Source organism: Benincasa hispida, chromosome 1, assembly GCF_027475165.1.
Source record: "Benincasa hispida cultivar pf3 chromosome 1, pf3_genome.v1.1, whole genome shotgun sequence".
In the NCBI taxonomy this organism is placed as follows: Eukaryota; Viridiplantae; Streptophyta; class Magnoliopsida; order Cucurbitales; family Cucurbitaceae; genus Benincasa; species Benincasa hispida.
This window is the reverse complement of record NC_143478.1, coordinates 36,107,228-36,129,287: the sequence shown is the minus strand read 5'-3', so window position 1 is coordinate 36,129,287 and position 22,060 is coordinate 36,107,228. Positions and strand designations below refer to the sequence as shown.

At 35.1% G+C, this 22,060-nt stretch overlaps 1 protein-coding gene across 1 annotated transcript; it reads left to right on the top strand.

Annotated features, from left to right (window-relative positions):
• Positions 1 to 13,622: 13,622 nt before the first annotated feature.
• LOC150038408 (magnesium transporter MRS2-4-like) lies at positions 13,623 to 21,691 on the top strand. Its single transcript, XM_090307382.1, has 5 exons — positions 13,623 to 13,903; positions 14,141 to 14,723; positions 15,307 to 15,728; positions 19,858 to 20,139; positions 21,221 to 21,691. The coding sequence occupies exons 2-5, from the start codon at positions 14,378 to 14,380 to the stop codon at positions 21,497 to 21,499; spliced, it is 1,329 nt and encodes a 442-aa protein (XP_090163508.1). The 5' UTR covers positions 13,623 to 13,903; positions 14,141 to 14,377; the 3' UTR covers positions 21,500 to 21,691.
• The last annotated feature ends 369 nt before the right edge of the window (positions 21,692 to 22,060 follow it).

Here is a 22,060-nt window from a genome sequence, read left to right as displayed (position 1 = left end):
CTCATCTCTCTCTCGTCATCCAAATCAACAAATCTACATATGACACTAAAGAAAGTTGCATTTAAAGCTACCATCACAAGCGACACTTACATAGGTTCTGTCATCACAGAGAAAATCTAGGAACAGCTGATGGAATCTCCTAAAGGCGGGATCGTCATCAAAGAAAATTCCTTGTTCGACAACTATGCTTCTGCTACTGATCCATCAGATAAAGAATCACACTTTGATGTAGTGTCTGTCATGGTGACTGACATAGCGGTTAAGTCGGCCATGGTAAAGATGGAGAGAAAGATAAATCTCCTCACGAAATTTGTAGAAGAGCGAGATCATGAAATCGCTGCTTTAAGAGATCAAATAGAAGGAGTTGTACTGTGGCGGAGCACTAAGCAGGGGTGCATCGCTGACTCCACGATGGAAGTCGAGTACGTAGCGACTTGTGAAGTTGTTAAGAAGGTCGTCTGGCTTAAGAAGTTCTTGACAGAGCTGGAAGTTATTCCAGATATGTCTAGGCCCATCACCCTTTATTATGACAATAGTGGTGTTGTGGCAAATTCCAAGGAGCCTAGGAGTATTAGGCGCGACAAACACATAGAGCGGAAGTATCATTTGATCCGCGAGATAGTGCATTGAGAAGACATGATGGTCACAAAGATCGCCTCGGAGCAAAACGTTGCTGATCTATTTACGAAGGCTCTCATGGCTATAGTGTTTGAGGGTCATCTTTAGAGCATGGGTCTATGGGACCATCCACGGCTGGACTATGACAAGTGGGAGATTTTATTGTACTGGGTTTTTATGCCATAGTTTATTGTTTTGTACTTGTTTTCGTACTCCTCACTTCGCTTTAGAACAAGTGGGAGATTGTTGGGGTTTGTGCCCTAAAGTCTCGTGTCATGTAGTTTGTAAACAATTTTGTACGAACGCTTGTGATGTATAATATATATGATATATACTTCACTTCTTGACTTTGCATATTTAGATGTTTTTATTTTACCACAAACCAATAAACTTAATATCCCTGGTTGTCTTTATGTAATTTAAGCACATAAAGTGGATCATGTCTTAAGTGACAACCATAATGGTCTGTAGTATATGGATATAGGAGGGAAACCTTATCCTGGTAACACTACGGATACGACCCGCTTTGTGGAATAGTTACAAGTGTTGTGACTTGTCACAGATGGCCTAATTCTGATCATTCTTGTAGGGTACATGCGAGCGGGGCATCCTATACAAAGAGTTTGTATAAGACCTGACCACGAAGTGTTAACGTCTCGTCATATAATTCCATTCATGACAGAGACTTCACTTCACTAGGATGACCATAGGTAACATGACCTCAATCCTGAGTGAGTTAGGAACTCTGCCATTGAGGGTGGTTCTTTGATTTGCATGGGTGCGAGTGGCCAGAGCGCCGACTCAAATCTACCATTTTGGGGATTTGTCTGATTTGGGAGCTGAGAACTCAGCTTCACAAGATGAAGTTCACTCCTTCCCCGAAACAGGGGTAAGTAGATAGATTACTCTCTTAAAGGTTGATTCCGGGGCTTGAACGATGTGGCGTCATACACCTTCTCATGGCTCGAGAGGTGTTCACACATAGTGGGACTATGTTGTATTGTTCATTAGAGGGATTGGTGGTACTTAAGAAGTAAGATGTAACTACAGGGGAAAATGGTAAATTGGCTCAGCTGTACTTACGAGCATCTGTGAAGAGTCATCGTATTAATGATTGGTTATATCCAATGGACAGAGAAATATATCTATGGTAAGAAGAGTTCAACTGTCGGTCTTTAGTGGAATACCTGACAGTTAACATATGGTGGATATCGTGGCTAAAGAACTTAGTCAGTTATTCACGTATCATTGGAGCTTCGAGCCATAGGTCCATAAGGTCCTCTTGGTAGCTTGGATACAAGTTGAGAATTAGTTTTTGGGTCAGTTTGAAATGTTCAAATTGACAAGAGAGAGTTCGATTAAATATGATATAATTGAACTAGTTAATTATATATGAGATACATTAATTTGGAGAAAATTGGATATAAATATGATTTATATCTAGTGAAGGAAAAATAGTATGGTTAATATATGATATTAATCCATAGGTTATGAGTATAATGTGATTATATTCATTGTTTATTAATTGGACGGTTAAAGGATAATAGATTGGTGTCTCTTCTGTTTTCATAACGAATGAGTAACTTGAAGAATCGCTTTGAAACGCTTAAATAACTCACAGTGTGTTAAGCATTGGATGCACGAACATAGAGTTGAAGTGTCTCATCACTTAGTAAAATCAGTGCCTGTATGATAGTGCTGAACGATCACTTACCTATACGATAGTACTGAGCGATCGCACATCCACGCGCGCTATTTACTAAACGATCGTTTACCTTTTTCTAAGCAATCGTTTAACGCTCGATATTTACTAAACGATCATATAGACGATCACTTAGCTTTTCCCACATGATCGTTTAGACGATCGCTTATCTTTTCCTACACGATCATATACTTCACCTAAATGATCAAGTTTGTCTATACGATAGACAAGCCTTTCTCCTACTTACTTGATCGTTGTATACGATATCCCTTCCTCTTCCCCTCTACCAAATCCGAACAAAGCCCACCCTTTGGATTCTCACTCCGAGAATCCTGAGGGCTCTGAGTGGTGGTGTCGTCCCCGTTTCCTTCTATTCGTGTGGAGACTGTTCGAGGTAGACGATTGGGATTTTCTGAACGATAACTTACCATTCCAGCGAAAGCGAGATTTGCTGTGAAGAATAAGTCTTCAACTGGTATGATCTCTTGGTCTCTAGTTTATTGTTCCTTTAGCATGCTAGTAATTTAGCATATCTGTATGTTTGAATGTATATGTGGATATTCTGTCATAATGAATTGGAAAGATCCGCTTCCGCTCGTAGGTACTCTTGAATAAGAGTTCCTTCACGGTCATCGACTACATCAACCGATGGAGAACTCTGAGTATGGATTGCAAAGATAGACTCACTGAATTATCTCAGGAACTTCTCTACATTCTGTAAGGGATAAAGCCTCGTACAATTGAAGAGTTGGAAACACGCACTCATGATATGGAGCTGAATATCGCCAACAGGGGAGCTAAAGATTTCCTAGTCCCTGAAGAGAGAAAATACAAGAATGAAGTCAAGGGCACTGAAAAGATCGTGGATAGTGTCACAAGAGAATCTATGGACAGATGACCCCGCTGAAACTTTCCTTCAAAGGAAAAGAAACAAAGTCTGAAAGAAAGCATGATGGTGGCCAGAAGCGTCGCCCAAATCTCAAAAAAAGACATAATAAGGTTTATCCATTCCTGGACTCTGATGTTGCCGACATGTTGAAGCACTTATTAGAGAAAGAACTTATTCAACTGCTAGAATGCAAGCAACCGGAACAAGCAAGAAAAGTAGATAATCCTAACTACTATAAGTATCATCGAGTCATTAGTCACCCAGTTGAAAAGTGCTTCGTGCTAGAGGAGCTGATTCTAAAGTTGGCTCGTGAAAAGAAGATTGAGCTGAAGCTTGATGAAATAGCTCAAACAAATCACGCAACAGTAGCGATGACTTCAAGTGTCCCAACACCATTTGTATCTCATGATCAAAGAGAAAACTCCATTCAGTTTGGGACTTTTGGGCCTATAGTTGTTCAGTTCCAATAAGAGATTCTAACAACAAACTGATGGCGCGGCTTCGCTTCATCTCCAAACTGATGGCGCGGCTTCGCTTCATCTCCAAACTGATGGCGCGGCTTCGCTTCATCTTCAAACTGATGGTACAGCTTCGCTTCATCTTCAAACTGATGGTACAGCTTCGCTTCATCTCCAAACTGATGGTACAGCTTCTCTTTCCAAATTGATGGTGCAGCTTTGCTTCATCTCCAAAATGGTGGCGCGACTTCGCTTCATCTCCAAAATTCAGGTGCAACTTCGCTTCATTTCCAAAATTCAAGTGCGGTTTCACTCAAGTTCGGTGCACTCCACCTCTAAAGTCTGGTGTACTTAGTTTTGATTCATCCTCACAATAGCTCATCTTTAAGCTTTGTTCGATGTTGCCACCTCATTCACTTCACCACCCTAATAGCTTAACTCCCATAAAAAAGAAAAGTGAGGGCAAGTTGTTAAAAAAATTAAGCATAAAAAAGGAAAGGGCAAAATTGCAAAAAAAAAAAAAAAAAAGTTAGATTCAATTCATTGTCTAAATTTGATTATATTTGACTTGTTTCTAAAGGAGAAGAAACAAAAGGTGGAAACAAAATGAAGAAAAAAAAGAAACAAAACAAAAAGAAAAAAGAAAAAAGAAAAGAAAAAGAAAAGGGAAAGGGGAAAAAGCATGTGAAAAAAAAAAAGAAAAGAAAAGAGAAAAATAAGAAAATAAAAGAAAAAAGAATGAAAAAAAAAAAGAAAAAATAGTAAAAGAGAAGAAGAAAAAAAGGAAAAAAATGAAAAAGAATTTACTAGAAAAAGAAAAGAAAAGAGTAATATGAACAAAATAAAAATTCGAAACAAGAACAACAAAAAAAACGAAAGTAAAAAAGTGTAAAAAGAAAATTATGAATAAAAAAAGAAAGGAAGTTAAGAAGAAAAAAAACTAAATCTTTCTTCTTCTTCTACACATCCATTGCCCCCTAAAATTTCTATCACTTTCCACTAAATATCTCTCTACTATGTCACTCCCTCCCAAGCTCATGTCAGCAAGCCCTATCCTTTTCTCAAGTGAATCCACACCATCACCATCCGCGGCGGGTGGCTTCGATCTCCACAATGCTAGACAACAGTGATGTTGCAGACAATGGTGGTAAAAGAATTTGCAGGAAAAAAATGTTGAAAGCAAAGGGAAACAAAGAAGAAGAAAGAAAGACTAAGAAAAGAAAAAGGGTTTTCGTAAAAAGAAGAAATTAAAAAAAAAAAAAGACTCTGTTCTCTTCCTCTTTCACACATCATCTCAACACCATGAGAAATTGACGGTAAAAAAAAATCCAGTAGAAACAAAAGCCAATGTCGTCGGTGACCACACATCAAGTGCAACGTAATGCTAATTGGTCCTAAAGGAGATGATCAACCACAAAAGGCTTAAAAAAAGGTGAGGAAAAAGAAAGGTTGAAAACATGCTGAAGAAATTAGAAATGAAAAAAAAAAGAGAAGATTGGTCACGAGAGAGTAGAAAAAAAAGAAAAAAAGAGAAGATCGATCACATGAGAGTGCTCTGTTGAGAAGATCGATCACATGAGAGTGCTCTGTTTCCATCGACTCGGCGAAGCAAAACAAGAAGCATAAAAAAAAGCTGAAGAAATAATAAAAAGCTCCTAAAGAAGTTTTCAGAGATGCAATGAAGGTGATTCACTCAATGTGAATTCTATGAGATTATGAGTTCAATTTATAGATGAATAATCAAAGATGGTTAAGATTTAAAAGCTAAATTTGGAGAAGAAGTTTAGATTTGAGTTCAAGTTTGGGTTAGATTGATATATATATATATATATATAGGGATTTATCCAATTTAACAAAAAGAATGTGGTTTTATTGTCAACAAGTTTGAAGGCCCATATTCAACTTCACTAAAACATAATAATAATAGTTTAGGTCGAAATAAGATTCGAATCCATATTTATCCAAATCTCAAGTTCAAAGTCCTAGATTATCCAAGCTTCAAGTCAAAATTAGTTTAAGATTGTAATTCTATCCAAATCAAATTTTGGATTTCAATTTCGATTAAGATTCAAATTTGGGCATATTCCAAATTTTATTTCAATTTCATCTATTCATATCCTTAGATCCAAATCAAATTGTGATAAGATCTACAACTTCTCTCAAATAAAAATTTGGTCATATTCCAAATTTTATTCAAAATCAAATTGTTCAACTTTGAGATTAAATTGCGGATAAAATCTCAAATTTGGGCATCTTCTAAATTTTATATCAAATTCATGCAAATTTAAGTTCTCTCATCCCTATTTTCAAATTAAATTGTAGGAAAGATCTAAAATTTATCCCAAACTGAAATTTGATCATATTCCAAATTTTATTTCAAATTCAAATTATCCAATCTTGAGTTTTTATCTTCAATCAAAATAAATTGCAGATAAAAAAAATGTCTCAATTGGTTTCTCATTAAAATTTGGGCATATCCTAAATTTTTATCTCAAACCAAAATTGATCGAGATTCAATTTCACCCCAAATTCTATTCCAAATTCAAGCCAAGATTTGGGTACCAACAAAATTTCATCCCAATGTCAAGACCTTGGTATAATCTAAGTGTTGTCTAATCAAAATATAGGCACACTCCAAGCATCACCAAATCAAAGTTGAAGGAAAGAGAAAGATAAAATAAAAAATTCTACTTCAAATTCACATGAAGAATTGAGTATATTCTAAATCTAAAAAAAAATGATTGTTAGAATTTGGGATATTAAATTAAATTTGCAATTAAAATGTAACATAAATTCTACTTTAGTTCAAATTAAAGTTTACTTGGGAGCAAGAAAGTCGAGGACTAAAATTCATCTTTTGTTTACTTGGCGAAAGTGTGTCAAGCAAACAAAATTTCAAATCAGAATTTTGAGTTAAATTTTCATATTTTGATCATGATGATGCTTTAAACTAAAAGAGTCAGAATCATACTTTGATTCCAAAATATTTTTTTTGAGATTCACACACCGTATAGATGTGCATAAATCTTTTGAATGATAAATTTTGGCGAATCACGAGTCGCCACATCATTAATGAAAGCCTGGGCCTATTGGAAAAATTATAAGCTGGATTGGACCGAGTTATTAAAGTCGTTTAGGTCCAACCCAATTCAAACCCATGGTGAAATTTTGGACTAAATTAAAGATTAAACTCAAGCCCAGTATTTTGGATTAACAACAAATGGGCCCATGCCCAACTTTAACCCAAACCCAATTTTGACCTAGTAAAGTAATTAGGCCCAAGCCCATGTAAAACCCATGAGAAACCTCTATAAATAGAGACATTATCTCTTCATTTGGGGGAAGGTGGGAGGAATTTAACGCAAAAGCTCTCTGAAGATTTGAAGTCTGAAGCTCCAAGGATCTGAAGAACATAATTGCTTCAATGCTTTGAAGATCAGAAGACACTAAAGAATCAGAAGACATATCAAAGTTCTGAAGATCAGAAGACACTAAAGCTCTGAAGATCAGAAGATATATTGAAGCTTTGAAGATCAAAAGACACTAAAGCTCTGAAGATTTAAGCTCCCAATATCCAAGACTTAAGCTCTCAAGTGCTGAAGACCAAAGCTTCTCAAGCTTCGAAGACTGGAGTTCTCAAATTCTGAAGAACTGAAGATCTGAACTATTTGAAGCTTTAAAGATTAGAAGATTTTAACAAGCTGGCCGTATCTTCACAACCTACAAGCTGAAGATTCAATCTCTTTAAACCCAAGGGCCAAGCCTAAGCCACTTGTAAACTCTATAAATAGAGAAGCTCTCTTCATTTGGAGGAATCGACAATTCTACACTCAGGGAGCTTAGAGGGAATTCTCTACAATCAGAAGACTCTTTGACTCCTGAAGCTGACCACGCTTGAATACTGGAGTCCTTTGGAGATACAAGCATCCTGAAGACTGAAGTCCTTTGAAGATACAAGCATTCTAACCAAGCTTGAAGACCGAAGTTCTTTGAAGATACAAGCATTCTAAAGACTGAAGTTCTTTGAAGATACAAACATTCTAAATACTGAAGTCGCCTTGAAGATACAAACATTTTGACCATGCTTGATGAATGAAGTCCTTTGAAGATATAAGCATTCTTCCAAGACTCCACACTCAAGAATATTCACACGCTCTACTTCTATACATCAAGCATACGCATTTAGCCGAGAGAGAATTAGAGGATCAAGTACTAGAGATCGAACACATCGCATCAAATCAACATTAACGTCAACACCAACTCAAGTTGAACTCCATGAAACAAGTTTCTTTGGAAGCCTCATGTGAGCACTAATCATCCAAGAAGATTATCAAGTCCAAAGGCCGATCAACTAAGAAGATGGACAAGCCCAAAGGCCGATCGTCTAAGAAGATCATCAAGCCTAAAGGTCGATCATCCAAGAAGATCAACAAGCCCAAAGACTAATCGTCCAAGAAGATCAACAAGCCCGAAGGCAGATCATCCATGAAGATCAACAAGCCTAAAGGCCGATCATCCAAGAAGATTAACAAGTCCGAAGGCCGATCATTCAAGAAGATCAACCAGCTTAAAGACTATAGTTTATTTTGAAAGCATCAAAATATTATGTATTAGAGATTGTACTCACTTTCCACTAAATTAATACAAATACAAAGTCCAAGTTCCACGAAATAAATTTCTCTTGAATTCTTGTGCGAACAGTGGAAAAATCTAATATTTGTTATTGCTAGGTGTTGGTTCCACTTGAAGATACTAATCCCACTAATTCCCACTAAAGAGTTAATGGAATTTTGAGCGCCAATTTTTCATTAACTCAAAATTGCATGATTTTCATGTTTTTTCCTATAAATAGAAGAGTTCTGTTAATTTTAGTTCTCTTGGCAGAATTAGAAATTCATGAGGTTTTAGGAAAAAAAACCTAACCCTAATTCTCTCTCAAACCCTTGTTTAATTTCTCTCCAAATTGGTCATCACCGGATCCCACCATCTCGTTCTAAGGTCGGAGAATAGTCGGGAAGACTCTCATGGTGGTTTACGAACCGTTCGTGAGAAGAATTGATCAAAAACCAAGAAGAAATTTAGGCTACAAAAGTTGTATTCTTTTAATCCCTTTATTTTGTATTAAATTACATGCTTATTTCTATGAAATTAACCTAATTAGAGTACTTAAGATCTAAATTGCTTCCGCTTGTTAATAATTAACTCCATCAACATACTTATGTTAAAGGTTTCTATAGTTGCTAAAGTTTCTAAGATAGATAGTAATAGTATAACAAGACAATGACAGAACATAACACTATCTACAAACAACAAAAATACTGATATTATTGTTTATCATAGAACTTTACCACTGATAGTGCTCTATCTCTGTCTATCTTAATTCAAAGTTATCAATAATAGATCCAACATTATACAGTTTATAAGTTTCTTTCTACTTGTTGACAATCAACTACTTCTAAAATTTATAAAATTAACATGTTTTGTTCATTGTCTTAACTATCACTATCTATCTTAGGAACTTTAGCAACTATTGAAAACTTTAACATCAATACATACTTGTGTTATCTGAGTGGATCTAAGTACAACAAAAACAATCAATTTGAAGCTTTATAAATTGTATAAAGTATTTCTACAATCAAGATTGAAACTGAGATTGAAATTGGGATTTAGGTTGAGATTAAGTTTGAGAAATGTTTAAGCTAAAGCTTGGAGTAGTGTCTGTCATCAATTTTGCATATTCTTGAGTTGAAGTTCGAGGTTGTACTTCGTTCTTCTTCTCAAGTTTCTTCCTTTCAGGTTTTTTCTTTGGGGAGATATTTTTTGCATATGTTTTTTTGGTTGGTTTTCGCTGTCTCTTTGGTCTCTCCTTTTGAAAGTGTGTGTCTTCTAGCATCTTTAGTCTAAACCTTTTATACTTGCCCCGCTCTTGCTGCTTTCCTTTCTACTTTATCTTTTTTTGCTTTTATGGATCGCAGTTTCACGCACTAATCCCTACAGGTGTATCATCTTCACTATTAGTTTCTTGTTCTATTTCATCTTCCTCATCAACAATTTTATTCCATTTATGGTTTCTCTTTGATTTCTTCTTCTGAAAGAGAATCTCTGCACTCTCTTCCGTATTAGTATCTTCCTCTTCATTGCGCTCTTTTTGAACTTGTTCCTTCTCATTTTACTCCTATTCTACTTGATCTGCATTTACTTTCTCTTGGTATTCTTCTAGTTGCTCTTCATCTACTTTCTCTTGCTCTTCTTCTACTTGCTTTTCATCTTCTTTCTCTTTCTCAATTTGTCCTTCTTCTACTTGCTCTTCATATTCTTTTTCTTTCTCAATTTTTTCTTTTTCATTGATTTCTACAAGAAGATATTGGAGTTTATAAGAAGAACACTGAATGATAGACAATGATAGACTACTATCATTGATAGACTACAATGATAGAATATTATCATTGTCTATCATCATGTATATAAACAACGATATTTACCTTTTTCTCATTTCTATGTTTAGATCTTTTTTCTCTTTTTTGATTTTCTTCTGTTTCAACTTTTTCTACTTCAGTTTCTTGTTCTTCTTTATCTGTTTTAGCTTCTTCTTCAACCTCATCTTCTTCCTTTTATGTTTATGTTTAAGTTTCATTGTCTTCTTCAACTTCATCTACCTACAAGCATATGATAGAAAGTAAGAATCACTGTCTATATTAGATAGAGAGTGATAGTGGACTATCATGTCTATCTTAGATAGACAATGATAGACCTCTATTAGAGTCTATGTGAGATTTACACTAATAGTAGTCTATCACTGTCTATCTGAGTTACAAAATGATAAATGACTATCACTATCTATCTTTTGTGTTTGAACAAAAAGTAGATTAAGAAAAGAATCAAACCTCGGCAACAATTGTGTTTTGGGTATTTCCAAATCTGTAGTTGGAATCAGATCCAAATAATCTTTTGTTTTTAGTTATTGTGTTTGCATCTCAGTTTCCTACAATAAAACAGTTTGTTATTGTTTTCTATCTAAGAAAGTAAGAAACTTAAAAAAACATGATATTAAGATAGACAGTGATAGAGGACTATCACTGTCTATCATACATACAAACCTCCATTTCCCTTTGACTCTTATTTTCAACTTGGATCTACAAGGAAAAGCAATTTTAGTATAAATAAATATGAAAAAAAAATAGTATATGACAAACCAAATACTTACCCCAGATAAATATGTTGTTGCATAGTCAACGATTGTATCAAAATCATGGTTTTCTTCTAAAATACGAAGGTTAAGAGAAGGTGGTTTATTTTTTTCTACGTCTTCTTCGTGCTCTTATTGTTGTGGAAGATTTTCTAATGAAAGTCTATAATTCAGACTTTCTATAATTGATCTCAAGATTGTTTTGATTCCTTCTTGGTCTTGCTTCAAAAGATTTTGGTCTAATATTTTTTGTTGGCCTTTATTTAATTCACTAATTTCTTTCATTACTTCTATTTGCTCATTCTTCTTGAATTTGTTCATTCTTTTCTTTGTTCCTTTGCCTATCTTTCTCCTTCTCTTTTTCCCTCTCTTTCTCCTCCTTTGCCTCAACTTCTATGAAATATTTGAAAGTTGATTGAGATTCTTCTTCTATTGGATGCAGTGGTGTCATACAAAACTACAACTGAACAAATGTTAAATTATATGAGAAAAAAAACTAGCACTATTAGTTAAGACAGTGATAATAGTCTATCACTGTCTATCTTTAAAGTTATAGACAATGAAAATGTCCTCAATTAAGAAATTATTTACATCTTCTGTTTCGAAATTGTTCTCATTTATAGTCATCCATTCATCTGACTTCAAGCATTCTCATGTGATGATTCTTGGACCTTTGATTCCAAGTTTCCTTCCAAATCCAACTTCTAATTGGAAAGTTTTGGGATTGTTTCAAAAGCCCAATAAACCAATGCTAATAGGAATCTTTGAAGGTAGACAACATTCTTCTCAGTATATGATGCTCTCTTAAAGAACTGATAGGTTAGGTTGTAAGACAAATTTCCCCAAGGATAATGTTTGAAGACTTATTCATCATCCAAAATGTCTAGATATTTGAAATTGACATGGTTATCATGTTGCTTGGGGATTAAAAGAGCTTCTAGGATGTAGAGATTGACTAATTTAACTTTCAATGACCTTTCCTCTTCATTACGTAGTGCTTTGAAAGTTCTCTCTATATCTCTCTTAGTTATATGATCGTCATGAAGAAAAAAAAATATTCCTAAGTTCAAACACTTTTCTTTGTCTTAAATCTAATTGAAGGAATTTGTGGCATTTCAATCCAGTTACTAAACAAAATTCAAGTTTGTGGAATTTGTGGATAATTAAGTTAAATGCAAGAACATTTAGTTTCTTTGTATAGCATTGTCTTCTTACTAAGTAGTTGAAGAATTGGTTAGGTATTTTGGCTATTTTAATGTTAAGAAAGTATCCAAATGAGCCATTTAAACTATTGAAAAAATTGTTTCATCTAACTCTGTTCTAATCAAATTTAAGACCTTTACACTAAAGTAGACTGTAATGCTTAAGTTTTTGTTCTCATTTTCTATGATCAATTCATGTTCCACCTGTTGAAAAAATATATTTAATAATATGTAGAAAGTAAAATTTGAATAATACCAACAATTATTAAGATAACTATCAATAATATTTAACAATATCTATGAGATAAAACTTTATCACTATCTATCTTTGACAAACAGAGATAATGCTATCTATCTCAATTCAAAGTTATTGATAATAAATCCACTCAACTAAACAAATATAGAGTGCTAATGATATAGAAATTATAGAAACATATATTAGTGTTTACCATTGAACTCTATCACTGTCAATCTTAAATAGACAGAGATAGTACTATTTATCTCAATTCAAAGTTATCATATAATAAATCTATTCAACTAAATAAATATAGAGTGCAAACCATATAAGAACTATAGAAATGGATATTAGTGTTTATCATTGAAGTATATCACTGTTTATTTGAGATAGACAGAGATAGAACTCTATCATTGTCTATATCAGATAGACAAATATAGAACTCTATCACTGTCTATATCATTAATAGATGGATTGAAGTAAAAGCTTTTGCTGAAGTTCCTAAGATAGATAGTTTACATACAAGTACATTACTAAATAAGCATGATGCACAACAAGTATGTCTTGATGTTAAAGTTCTATTGATATATAGAGAATTTGAAGTTATCAACTACTTTAGTTTTACCTTCTTCTCCTCTTCAGATTTGTTTGTGCTATGCTTATTGATGATTTAGCTTTCAAGATATGCTTATTGGACTCTATGTATTAACGAGCGGGAATCGCCGAGGTATTTGTGCAAATCGGTATAATCCATCTAATCGTAAAAATCAGAAAAATGAAAAAACCTTTTCCTTTGCTTCCTTTACTGGTTGATGATTCAACTTTGATCATTTTTTTTGCTTATCATCTAGTTAAACAAAATTAGGTTCAATAATGTTTAATGAGTATGATTAAATAGAAGAATAAATGAAATGAAAGAAAAGAGAATGATTATAATCTTGAAGGATTTGATGATAGACTGTAGCCTTGAAGAATCAAAAGTAGCAACGGGAGAAGAAGATGAAGTAGCAGGACAAAAGAAGAAGAAGGAGAGACAAAAAATGAAGTAACAACGGCGGGAGAAGATAATGAAGTAGCGAAAGAAGGAAAAGCTGACGAGATAGAAAGTTAGATGGTTATTGGTTATTGTGTAGTATTTAAGGATTCGTTACCGTTGGAAGAAGAAGACGTGGAAGACACGGGTATCGGGCGTGAGCATGGGTTTTGAATAATCCGATTAATCGTTGGGCAGATCACGATTTTTTATGTGGGTTGGGATATTTTTGGTATTTCACGTGTTGGGCTGGACATTGTTCCATCTATTTTGGTTTCTTTTTCAATTTTGAATAATTTGGGCATTTTTATTAGATTTGAAAAGACCCCTAATTATAAATAAAATCGTTATTTGTAATTTGCAATTTAATTTTCAGTCTAATCATCTTCACAAGAATTTCAGTGGGGAAGAGAGAGGAGCCACTCGTCTGGAACGATTGGGCTGAAACTAACGAAAAGTTTTTCGTTTTGATCGTATTCTCAATTCGATTTACGCTTCAAAGATTTGATTCTTTAAATTTTCGATCGCCCCCAAGGTTTCTCTCACTCGCTCTCTGTGCGTTTTTCATTCTCCTGTTAAGGTTTGCCTATTTCCTTTTCTTTTCATATTGTACTGATCAATTACTACGTTCCTTTTGTGTTCTATGAAATTTGCTATGAGTTGTTTTCTGATTTTCAATCGTCTCTGAAACTGGTCGTTGGTTTCAATCATCGTATGTTGGTCTACGTCAGATTTCAATATTTGTTTGATGGACTTTCTCCGTCTTATTCGTATTCAATGGCGTTCTCATTCTTTGCAAAAAAATTATGAAGTACAGGTTGATGATTTAATGTAGTGGAAAACGTATTTTGAAAATAGAAGGAACTGACAGAGAGATGGAATTTGCCAATTGGTGGAAGCGGTGGAGGTCATCGCGGCAATAAGACTTTTAAGGTCACAGAGTTGACAAATTTGGCGATCGTTTCCTCAAAGTTCGAACAAGTGGAATCAGAGAAACTTGGAATTCTAAGGGTGTTTAGCAAAGACAAAAGGAAAGGGTGGTGAGCGAGAGAAAATGGGCAAAGGACCATTTTCTTTTCGCCGGAGTAGTAGTCGTCGCCGCCCTAAGAAGGCGGTCCAGTCGTCACCGTCCTCGTCGCCACAGCCACCTCCGCAGATTAGCACCAATTCTCCTCCCATTAACAATAATGGGAATGGCTTGGTTGGTGGTGGGGGTGGTGGGGCTGTGGGAAAAGTGAAGAAGAAGGCTGGAGGTGCTAGGCTGTGGATGCGTCTCGACAGGTGGGGGCAATCGGAGCTGTCAGAGTGGGACAAGAACGCTATAATCCGACGTGCTGCAATTCCGGCTAGGGATTTGAGGATTCTTGGTCCTGTTTTCTCACACTCCTCTAACATACTCGGTAAATTTTGATTTTACGCTGCAACAAGTTTTGAACTATATATTTACTTTTTTTTTTTTTTTGAACAAGAAACTTCATGTTACAAGTGTATGATATATATTTACTTTTTAGAAGTGCTTTTTGTTGCCTACCTTTGTCTCTTGTAACCGATTCTGGAAATTATAGAGAGGGAGAGTTGTAGGATGCTAAGTAGCTCGTTTTTTTCTATGAAAAACGAAAGTGAAGAATTTTTAGTTGGTTTTGTCTTCTTCAATTGAGAGAGAAACCTGGGGAGAAAAGCTAGAATTTGAAGAGGTAAGGTCGTGTGTCATTGTTTTGGCATTCCATCTTTAAGTAGTCTGTTCATGTTCTTCATTCATTGTTTAAAACCATCAACGACGAATAATTTTCTAATTTGTTTCTTTATCATGCGTGCACATATTTTCTTGATTTGATTGCTCTTGTTTTCCACCTCTTTTTGGCTTTTTTTTTTTCCGAGTCTAAATTTGGGAACCACAAAGTCAGTTTTGATTTGACAATTCATGTGTTCATCGTCAGGTGAAGTCTAGAATTCTCTACTGAGTTCTCTTTGGTATTCTTGCAGCCAGGGAAAAGGCCATGGTTGTTAATTTAGAGTTCATAAAAGCTATAGTTACTGCTGAAGAAGTCCTATTACTTGACCCTCTTCGACAAGAGGTTATTCCATTTGTAGATCAGCTAAGGAAGCTACTCTCTAAGACGGTTTCATCTCAACTAGAAAATGATGGGAATGTTTCGAGAGGAGAAAAATGGTTGCCAGTTTCAGAAGCTGCTGAAGGTGAGCAGTATGAGCTCCCCTTTGAGTTTCAGGTTCTGGAAAATGCTTTGGAGGTTGTGTGCATGTACTTAGATTCCAGCGTGGCAGACCTTGAGAGAGATGCTTATCCGGTTTTGGATGAACTGGCTAGGAATGTCAGCACCAAGAATCTAGAACGTGTGAGGAGTTTGAAAAGTAATCTTACCAGGATTCTTGCACGTGTTCAGAAGGTGTGCTCAATTCCTATTCTTTCTAGTTCTACAAACTCCTTAAAATGTTAGATGTTTTTGTTTTCCATTGTGATATTTTCCTCCTTTTTAATTAATAGATATATTCAGCTTGAGATGTTTCTTTGCACTGTGTGTGGGGGTGGGGGGCAGAAATGTTATCTAGCCATGTTAAGAATTGTGATGACTGATCGTTAATTTACAGTAGCATATTGAAAAATGTTTTTTTCCCCTCTAAAGTTCTTGATCATGATCCTAAATGTAGATGCATTTACACCTGGTGAAATGTTTATATGTACAAATGTTTGAGGACTTGTGCTTGCCAATTTATATGCAAGTTGTAAAATATGCTACTTAGGATCATACGTTGATACTTTATATCTTCAAAACTCATAGGTGCAATTGGTAGCATTCCTAAATCCCATGCATATTAGCATTTCAATGTCTGGTGAAATTAAAGGAACCTCATTGTGTAAAATTCTGATACCTACGTGTATAACATAGAGCTTTAAATCCTCGGATAAATTTCCAATTCTAGTGATTAATGAGCTATTAGACGAGCTTTGGGGCAACAGTGCTTAGTAAGCTGGATCACAAGTTGGGTTATCATCCATCATCCAATTTGGTTATTCCCTTAGGATGTACACAAGATTGTCTTGAGGAAGTTCCCAGGATTGTCTTACACACTATGAGATCCAAGCGATGCCCTAAACCATCTCGACATAAATGTGTTGGATTGGAGGTCCTGCAACAACACTGGCTATGTATTAATGGATAAAAATTGTTCTAGGACATGCAGTGTCTTGACTATGGAGAAGCAGACCCTCGCAAGATTCAAGACATGTGGTCCTGGTCTGTCTCTAAGAATATCTGAGAGTGAGGGTTTCTTGAACTGAACTACCTAAAATTTGTGTCAGCTGTAAAGTGTGGCCTGACTGAACAGCCAAAGGGCCAGTTTGGATGGAATATGCATGTTGAGGCAGCCTGTGAAAGATATAGAGATTGCCATGACTTTAGCATTGATGTTCGCTCACCTTGATTTCAATAAAGAGCTTGTAGCGTGCACAGACACTTCAGGGTGTTGGGTACTGGGAGTATTAATGCAAGATCGAAGCCCTATTGCTTTCTAAAATTAATTTTGACAAAAATTCATTTATGAGAAAGAGAAAATGACCATAGTGGTTGTAGACCACGCTTTTATCAGTTGGATAGGGCTGTAAGGGATTTTTCACCTGAATTGATTAGAAAAGTTTGAAGTTTCTCTCTAATATTAGAGACTTGTGTGTATGGAACATTTTGGCTAACCAAACTTTTGAGGTATGACCTTGAGATCCAATATTGGCCAGGCTAGATTGATAAGGTAAATAAGGCAATACACGATCTTTTATGTTATTCATTAGAGGCAAACTTGCCTTCTATTTTTGTATTATTCGGGAATACCATGTTTTAAACATTAACAAGTAGGTGGATGTAATCATGTGGACCACCTCTTTGGAGTACAACTTAAGTAGACTATCAAGGAAAGTGGACCGCCCTCCATTTCTCAGTAAAAGACGAGTGGATGTCACCTACTAGGCTGTTATAACCTTTCTCCATTCTCGTAATGTTATGGGACAAACTTTTTGATAATTATTGAGGAATTACTAAAGTGAAAGGGGATGAAGGTTGTGTAAGCGTTAGTGATGTTGGTGGATCGCCTCACAAAGGATGCTCACGTCCTTATTTCCATTCACTTAGCACACATTCACGACAATCTTGGCTTCACTGTGTATATATACATTTAAACAAATAAATGGGACAAATTGTTTATTGAGTTGCAACTATATTGACAAAGGACCTTGGCCACTAAGAGGAACGAGAATTTTGATTCATGATATAATGGCTTTTATTAAGTAATGTAGAGGGTGGGTAGATAGCATACAACCTATTGAGTACCCATTCAACAATTTTTGATCCGGGATTCCATGTCTCCCAATTACGCCCTACCAAAGGAACAATTCTAAAGTCTGTCATTATCCTCTCAACTTACGCTGGGGTTAAGAACTGCAGTTGCATCCTCTGGCAGTTTGGGGAGCATATTTGATAGCAGATTCAGGGAAACGGAGACTTGAAGAGCTAATCCAGTGAGAGGAGCAGTAGGTTGAAGATGATAGGATTTTGAAACTGCTACCTGTTCACATTACTTGTGGTAGGTGAAAGATAGCTAGTGGGGCCAGATGGATTGAAAAGGGAGCAGGTTTGGATTTGTTCTGGCAATATAAGTAACATGGGGCTAGGGCCTTGTGGTTCTTTACTTGTGATTCTGTTGTGTTACGTTACATTGGAGTTAGTGTCGAGGCAAGGGTTTGCTTGGGAGGGAGAGAACCTGATTTTGTATCTTTATACTACATTGACTCTACTTGGGAGAATTCCGAATCTATGGAACACATTCAATTTTTTTAATTAACTGATGAAGTTTATATGTAATGTAACCATAAACTTTTAATTTTGTGTCACTAGGTCTGAATTTTAGAAAAATGTTGAATAGGACTTGCTAGACACAAAATTGAAAATCTAGGGATCCATTGGGCACAAAATTGAATGTTTGATGACTTATTACACACTTCTGAAAATTTGAGAGCCTATTGAACACAAAATTTGAAGTATAGAGACCTAGCGGACACATTTGGACCAAATATATACAAAATTGTAAGTTTAGGGGCTAAACTTGTAATTTAACAAAAGGTTAAGTTTACGGTAACCCATTTAGGTTAAATAGTGATTTCACAAGGTATCATAGCAGAAGGTCAAACCTTTTTAACGTCATGTTCTTTCCAATTAGTATTAATTTTTACTTGTTGGATCTTCTACAAATTTCTAATCCTACAAGTGAGGGGATGTTTTTTTTTCTTCTGTATTCTTTCATTTGTATTCATTTGTCCTCAATACAAGCACAATTTTTTATCCCAAGAAAAAAAGGTCTTCGTATAACCCACACGCCCACTCCTTTTCTTTGGTGGGTCATCTACTTTGTGAAATCTTTTGGTGGATGTTATATTGTCATGCGTACATTTTGGTTTTTCTGCTTTGCATTATTGGATTTTGTCATATGCAGATGGGAAAGACATTAAGTTTTTAGTTGGGAAGCTATCATGAAGTATCTACACTGAAAATAAACTTTGAAGTAAAAACCCTGTTGTCGCTGTACCCTCAAGCTGGTGCTGGTCCACGCTTGGTAACTCTGACCAGGAGTGTGGAGATTACATTTTCAGGTGGCCTTAGTCCGTTAGGTTAAAACCAAAGTAGTGATACAATTACAATTAACGTAACCCTTTAGCTTCAATATTTGGATTGATTGGTGATTTAATATGGAATTATAGTATGAGGTATTTTGTTTGAAGTTTTTAATATTATTTGCTCCTTAATTAATTTTGATTTTTATTTGTTGGGCTTTCTACAAATTCTATAGTCTGCAAGTGAAGGACAATGTTAAACTATCGATATATTTAAATTTACCGCAATTCATTAGCTCAAGTTTTTAGGTCGATTAATGGTTTACACATTAAGCAGAGATATAAAGTCGACCCTCGATTCTCTCGTGGCTTACTGCCCTTTTAAGCAAAAGGCTAAACATGCCCAGTCCTATCAGACCCTTTTGTGTTTGTTTGTTTGTGTGTTTGTGTGTGTGTGTTTTTTAATCGCTTGGAATTGAAGGAACCTATGTACTTTTTTCAATTTAGAAAAGGAAGTACTCTCGTTTTTTTAAGGTCTTCCTTTATTTTCTTTTTATTTTTTGGTTTTCTCTGGGTGCAAAATGGGCAGTTCTTTTTGTAGTTGTATAATTTTGATATATGAGCTTATTGGAAGAATTTTCTACTTCTTTTATCCCAGCATTTAGGCTTTTCTCCCTCTTATTTATTCTTCTTATTATGAGAAGATGGAACTTTTATCCATCAAGCAAATTGAACAAGTTGTAATATGAGGAATCCCCTAGAAGACAAATGAGATTTAGAGGGGAAAAAAAGGGATTCCAGTTAGCATATATCATCAAAATATCACTCTTTTGCATATTTTGTTGATTTAACTAAATGTAGTAAATCTTATCCAAAAAGAAAACCGACGGAAAAAAAAGACTCAGCTTTTATGATGGCAGGTGCGGGACGAGATAGAACATCTATTAGACGATAATGAAGATATGGCACAACTATATTTGACAAGGAAATGGATGCAGAATCAACAATTCGATGCTTTGATGGGAGGTGTGGCTTCCAACAGCACAACTGCTATTGTTCCTCATCTTCGTCGACTTAGTTCCACCAGGAGCGGCAGTTTGGTGACCAGCAATCTTTTGGATGATAATGATGTAGAGGACCTGGAGATGCTGCTTGAGGCATACTTTATGCAGTTGGATGGGACTCGTAACAGGATATTATCGGTGAGAACTAAGTTTCTTTTATCATATCGTTGATTAAATTCCATAATCAGGCAACAACAGGAACAGTCTCTTTCTCTCTTTGATTATATTTTGTTCGAGTACAGGGGTGGGGTAGGTTCTCGTGATCAGAATATAAATCACTAACTACCCATTCTTTATCTTTATAGTTTAGTCATAATCTAAATCCCGATCAGGGCCCCCATTCGAGTGAATGAAGCTTCAGATGGCCTTGATAATTAATTTGTTCCCTTATAAGCTAATGGCTGATGTGAACATAAATCTAAATGCAAATTACACTGTTTGTAGTTGTGGGCCTCGTGGCTAAAGATAAACATAAGGTCAAGGAAGTAACTAGTTCCTCCAGCCTTTTGGTCATTTTCTAGGTTATATTAATATGTATTTTGGGAGTGATTTTGGCTGGGTCAAAAGTATTCTCATCCAAAATTATAATGTTTGAGAAGAATATAAAGATGCTTTTAATAAAAGTCAACAGTATTTGAAGTGCTTTGTAGAAAGCATTAATAGAATACTTCTGTCCCTAGTGTTTGAAACTGGGAAGCAGTTCAGAAACACTTTCAAGATTGTAAAGTTAAGTGTCAAAGTAATTTATCAATAAAACACTATTTACCAGTGTTTTAAAAAATCCTCTCAGGCGCATGCGTAGGTCCTTGGTATAGGTCTAGCGTCTTGCTTAGGTGCATGTTGTCTTATGTGAAGCTCCAAAGCTTAAAGTCCTGATCCTTAGATTTTTTTAATTACTTTTAAAAACCGTAATAATTAGGATTTTTTCTTCTTTATTAAATAAAAAAAAAAATCAAATTCAAGTCTAAATGCAAATTTTTTCCCTTCATTTTAACTATGTTTCTTTTATATATGGTGTGCTAAAAAAAAAGAAGACCTTGCAGTTTTTTTTGTCTTGCGCTCAAGACCCAGAAGACTATTCTGCTTTATTGCGTTTTGAGCTTTAAAAATAACTGACTGTAATTAGTTTTTATTAAAAGCACTTGTTTGAGCAAAAGCCGCCACAGGCAGATCAGGGTCGAGTTTAAGGCTTAAATTAATCTCATTTTTGCACGTGCAGGTTAGGGAATACATCGATGACACCGAGGACTATGTCAATATTCAACTTGACAACCAAAGAAACGAACTCATTCAGTTTCAGTTAACACTGACCATTGCTTCATTTGCCATAGCTGTTGAAACCTTAATTGCCGGGTTGTTTGGTATGAACATCCATTGTACATTGTACGAGACGGACGGGGTGTTCGGGTACTTTGTCGGAGGTACTTCAGCAGGATGTTTGTTACTTTTCCTGCTTATTTTCGGGTATGCAAAATGGAAGAAGCTTCTTGGTTCATGATTTCACCTCATTCAGCATGTTTGAGTTCTTACTTTATTTTATATAAAGAAAATAAATACCTGTCATCACAGAATGCCAGAAGGTGATATTTTCAAGTTCTGATAGGTTTTAAGTTACAAATGTCCCATGTAAAAGTTATATTAACATAACTGCAATGATATGGAAATATTACACCATTTGGTTTCTATTTAATGCTCTACTTCTGCAGTACAATATATTTGAAGTGTAGGTTACAATACCATTTTGGTTTCCATACTTCGTAGTCCTAAATTTAGTCGATCAGAGTTATTTTTTACCGAAATTGGTTAAACAACAATAATTTTCATGTAAGAAAATACGATGTGTGAATTTGTTTTCAAAATTTATTGCAAAAAGTTTAATCAACAATAAATCAATAGTGAGGATTGAATTTAAGATTTATTGAAAGTATAAGATTAAAATGGATAACTGAAAATTCAGAGATTAAAATTAAATAAATTTTAAATTATATGATCAAAATGATGTTTTATCCAATGAAGTATTGAAGGAAAAGAAAAATAGAAAAACAATAAGACATCAAAG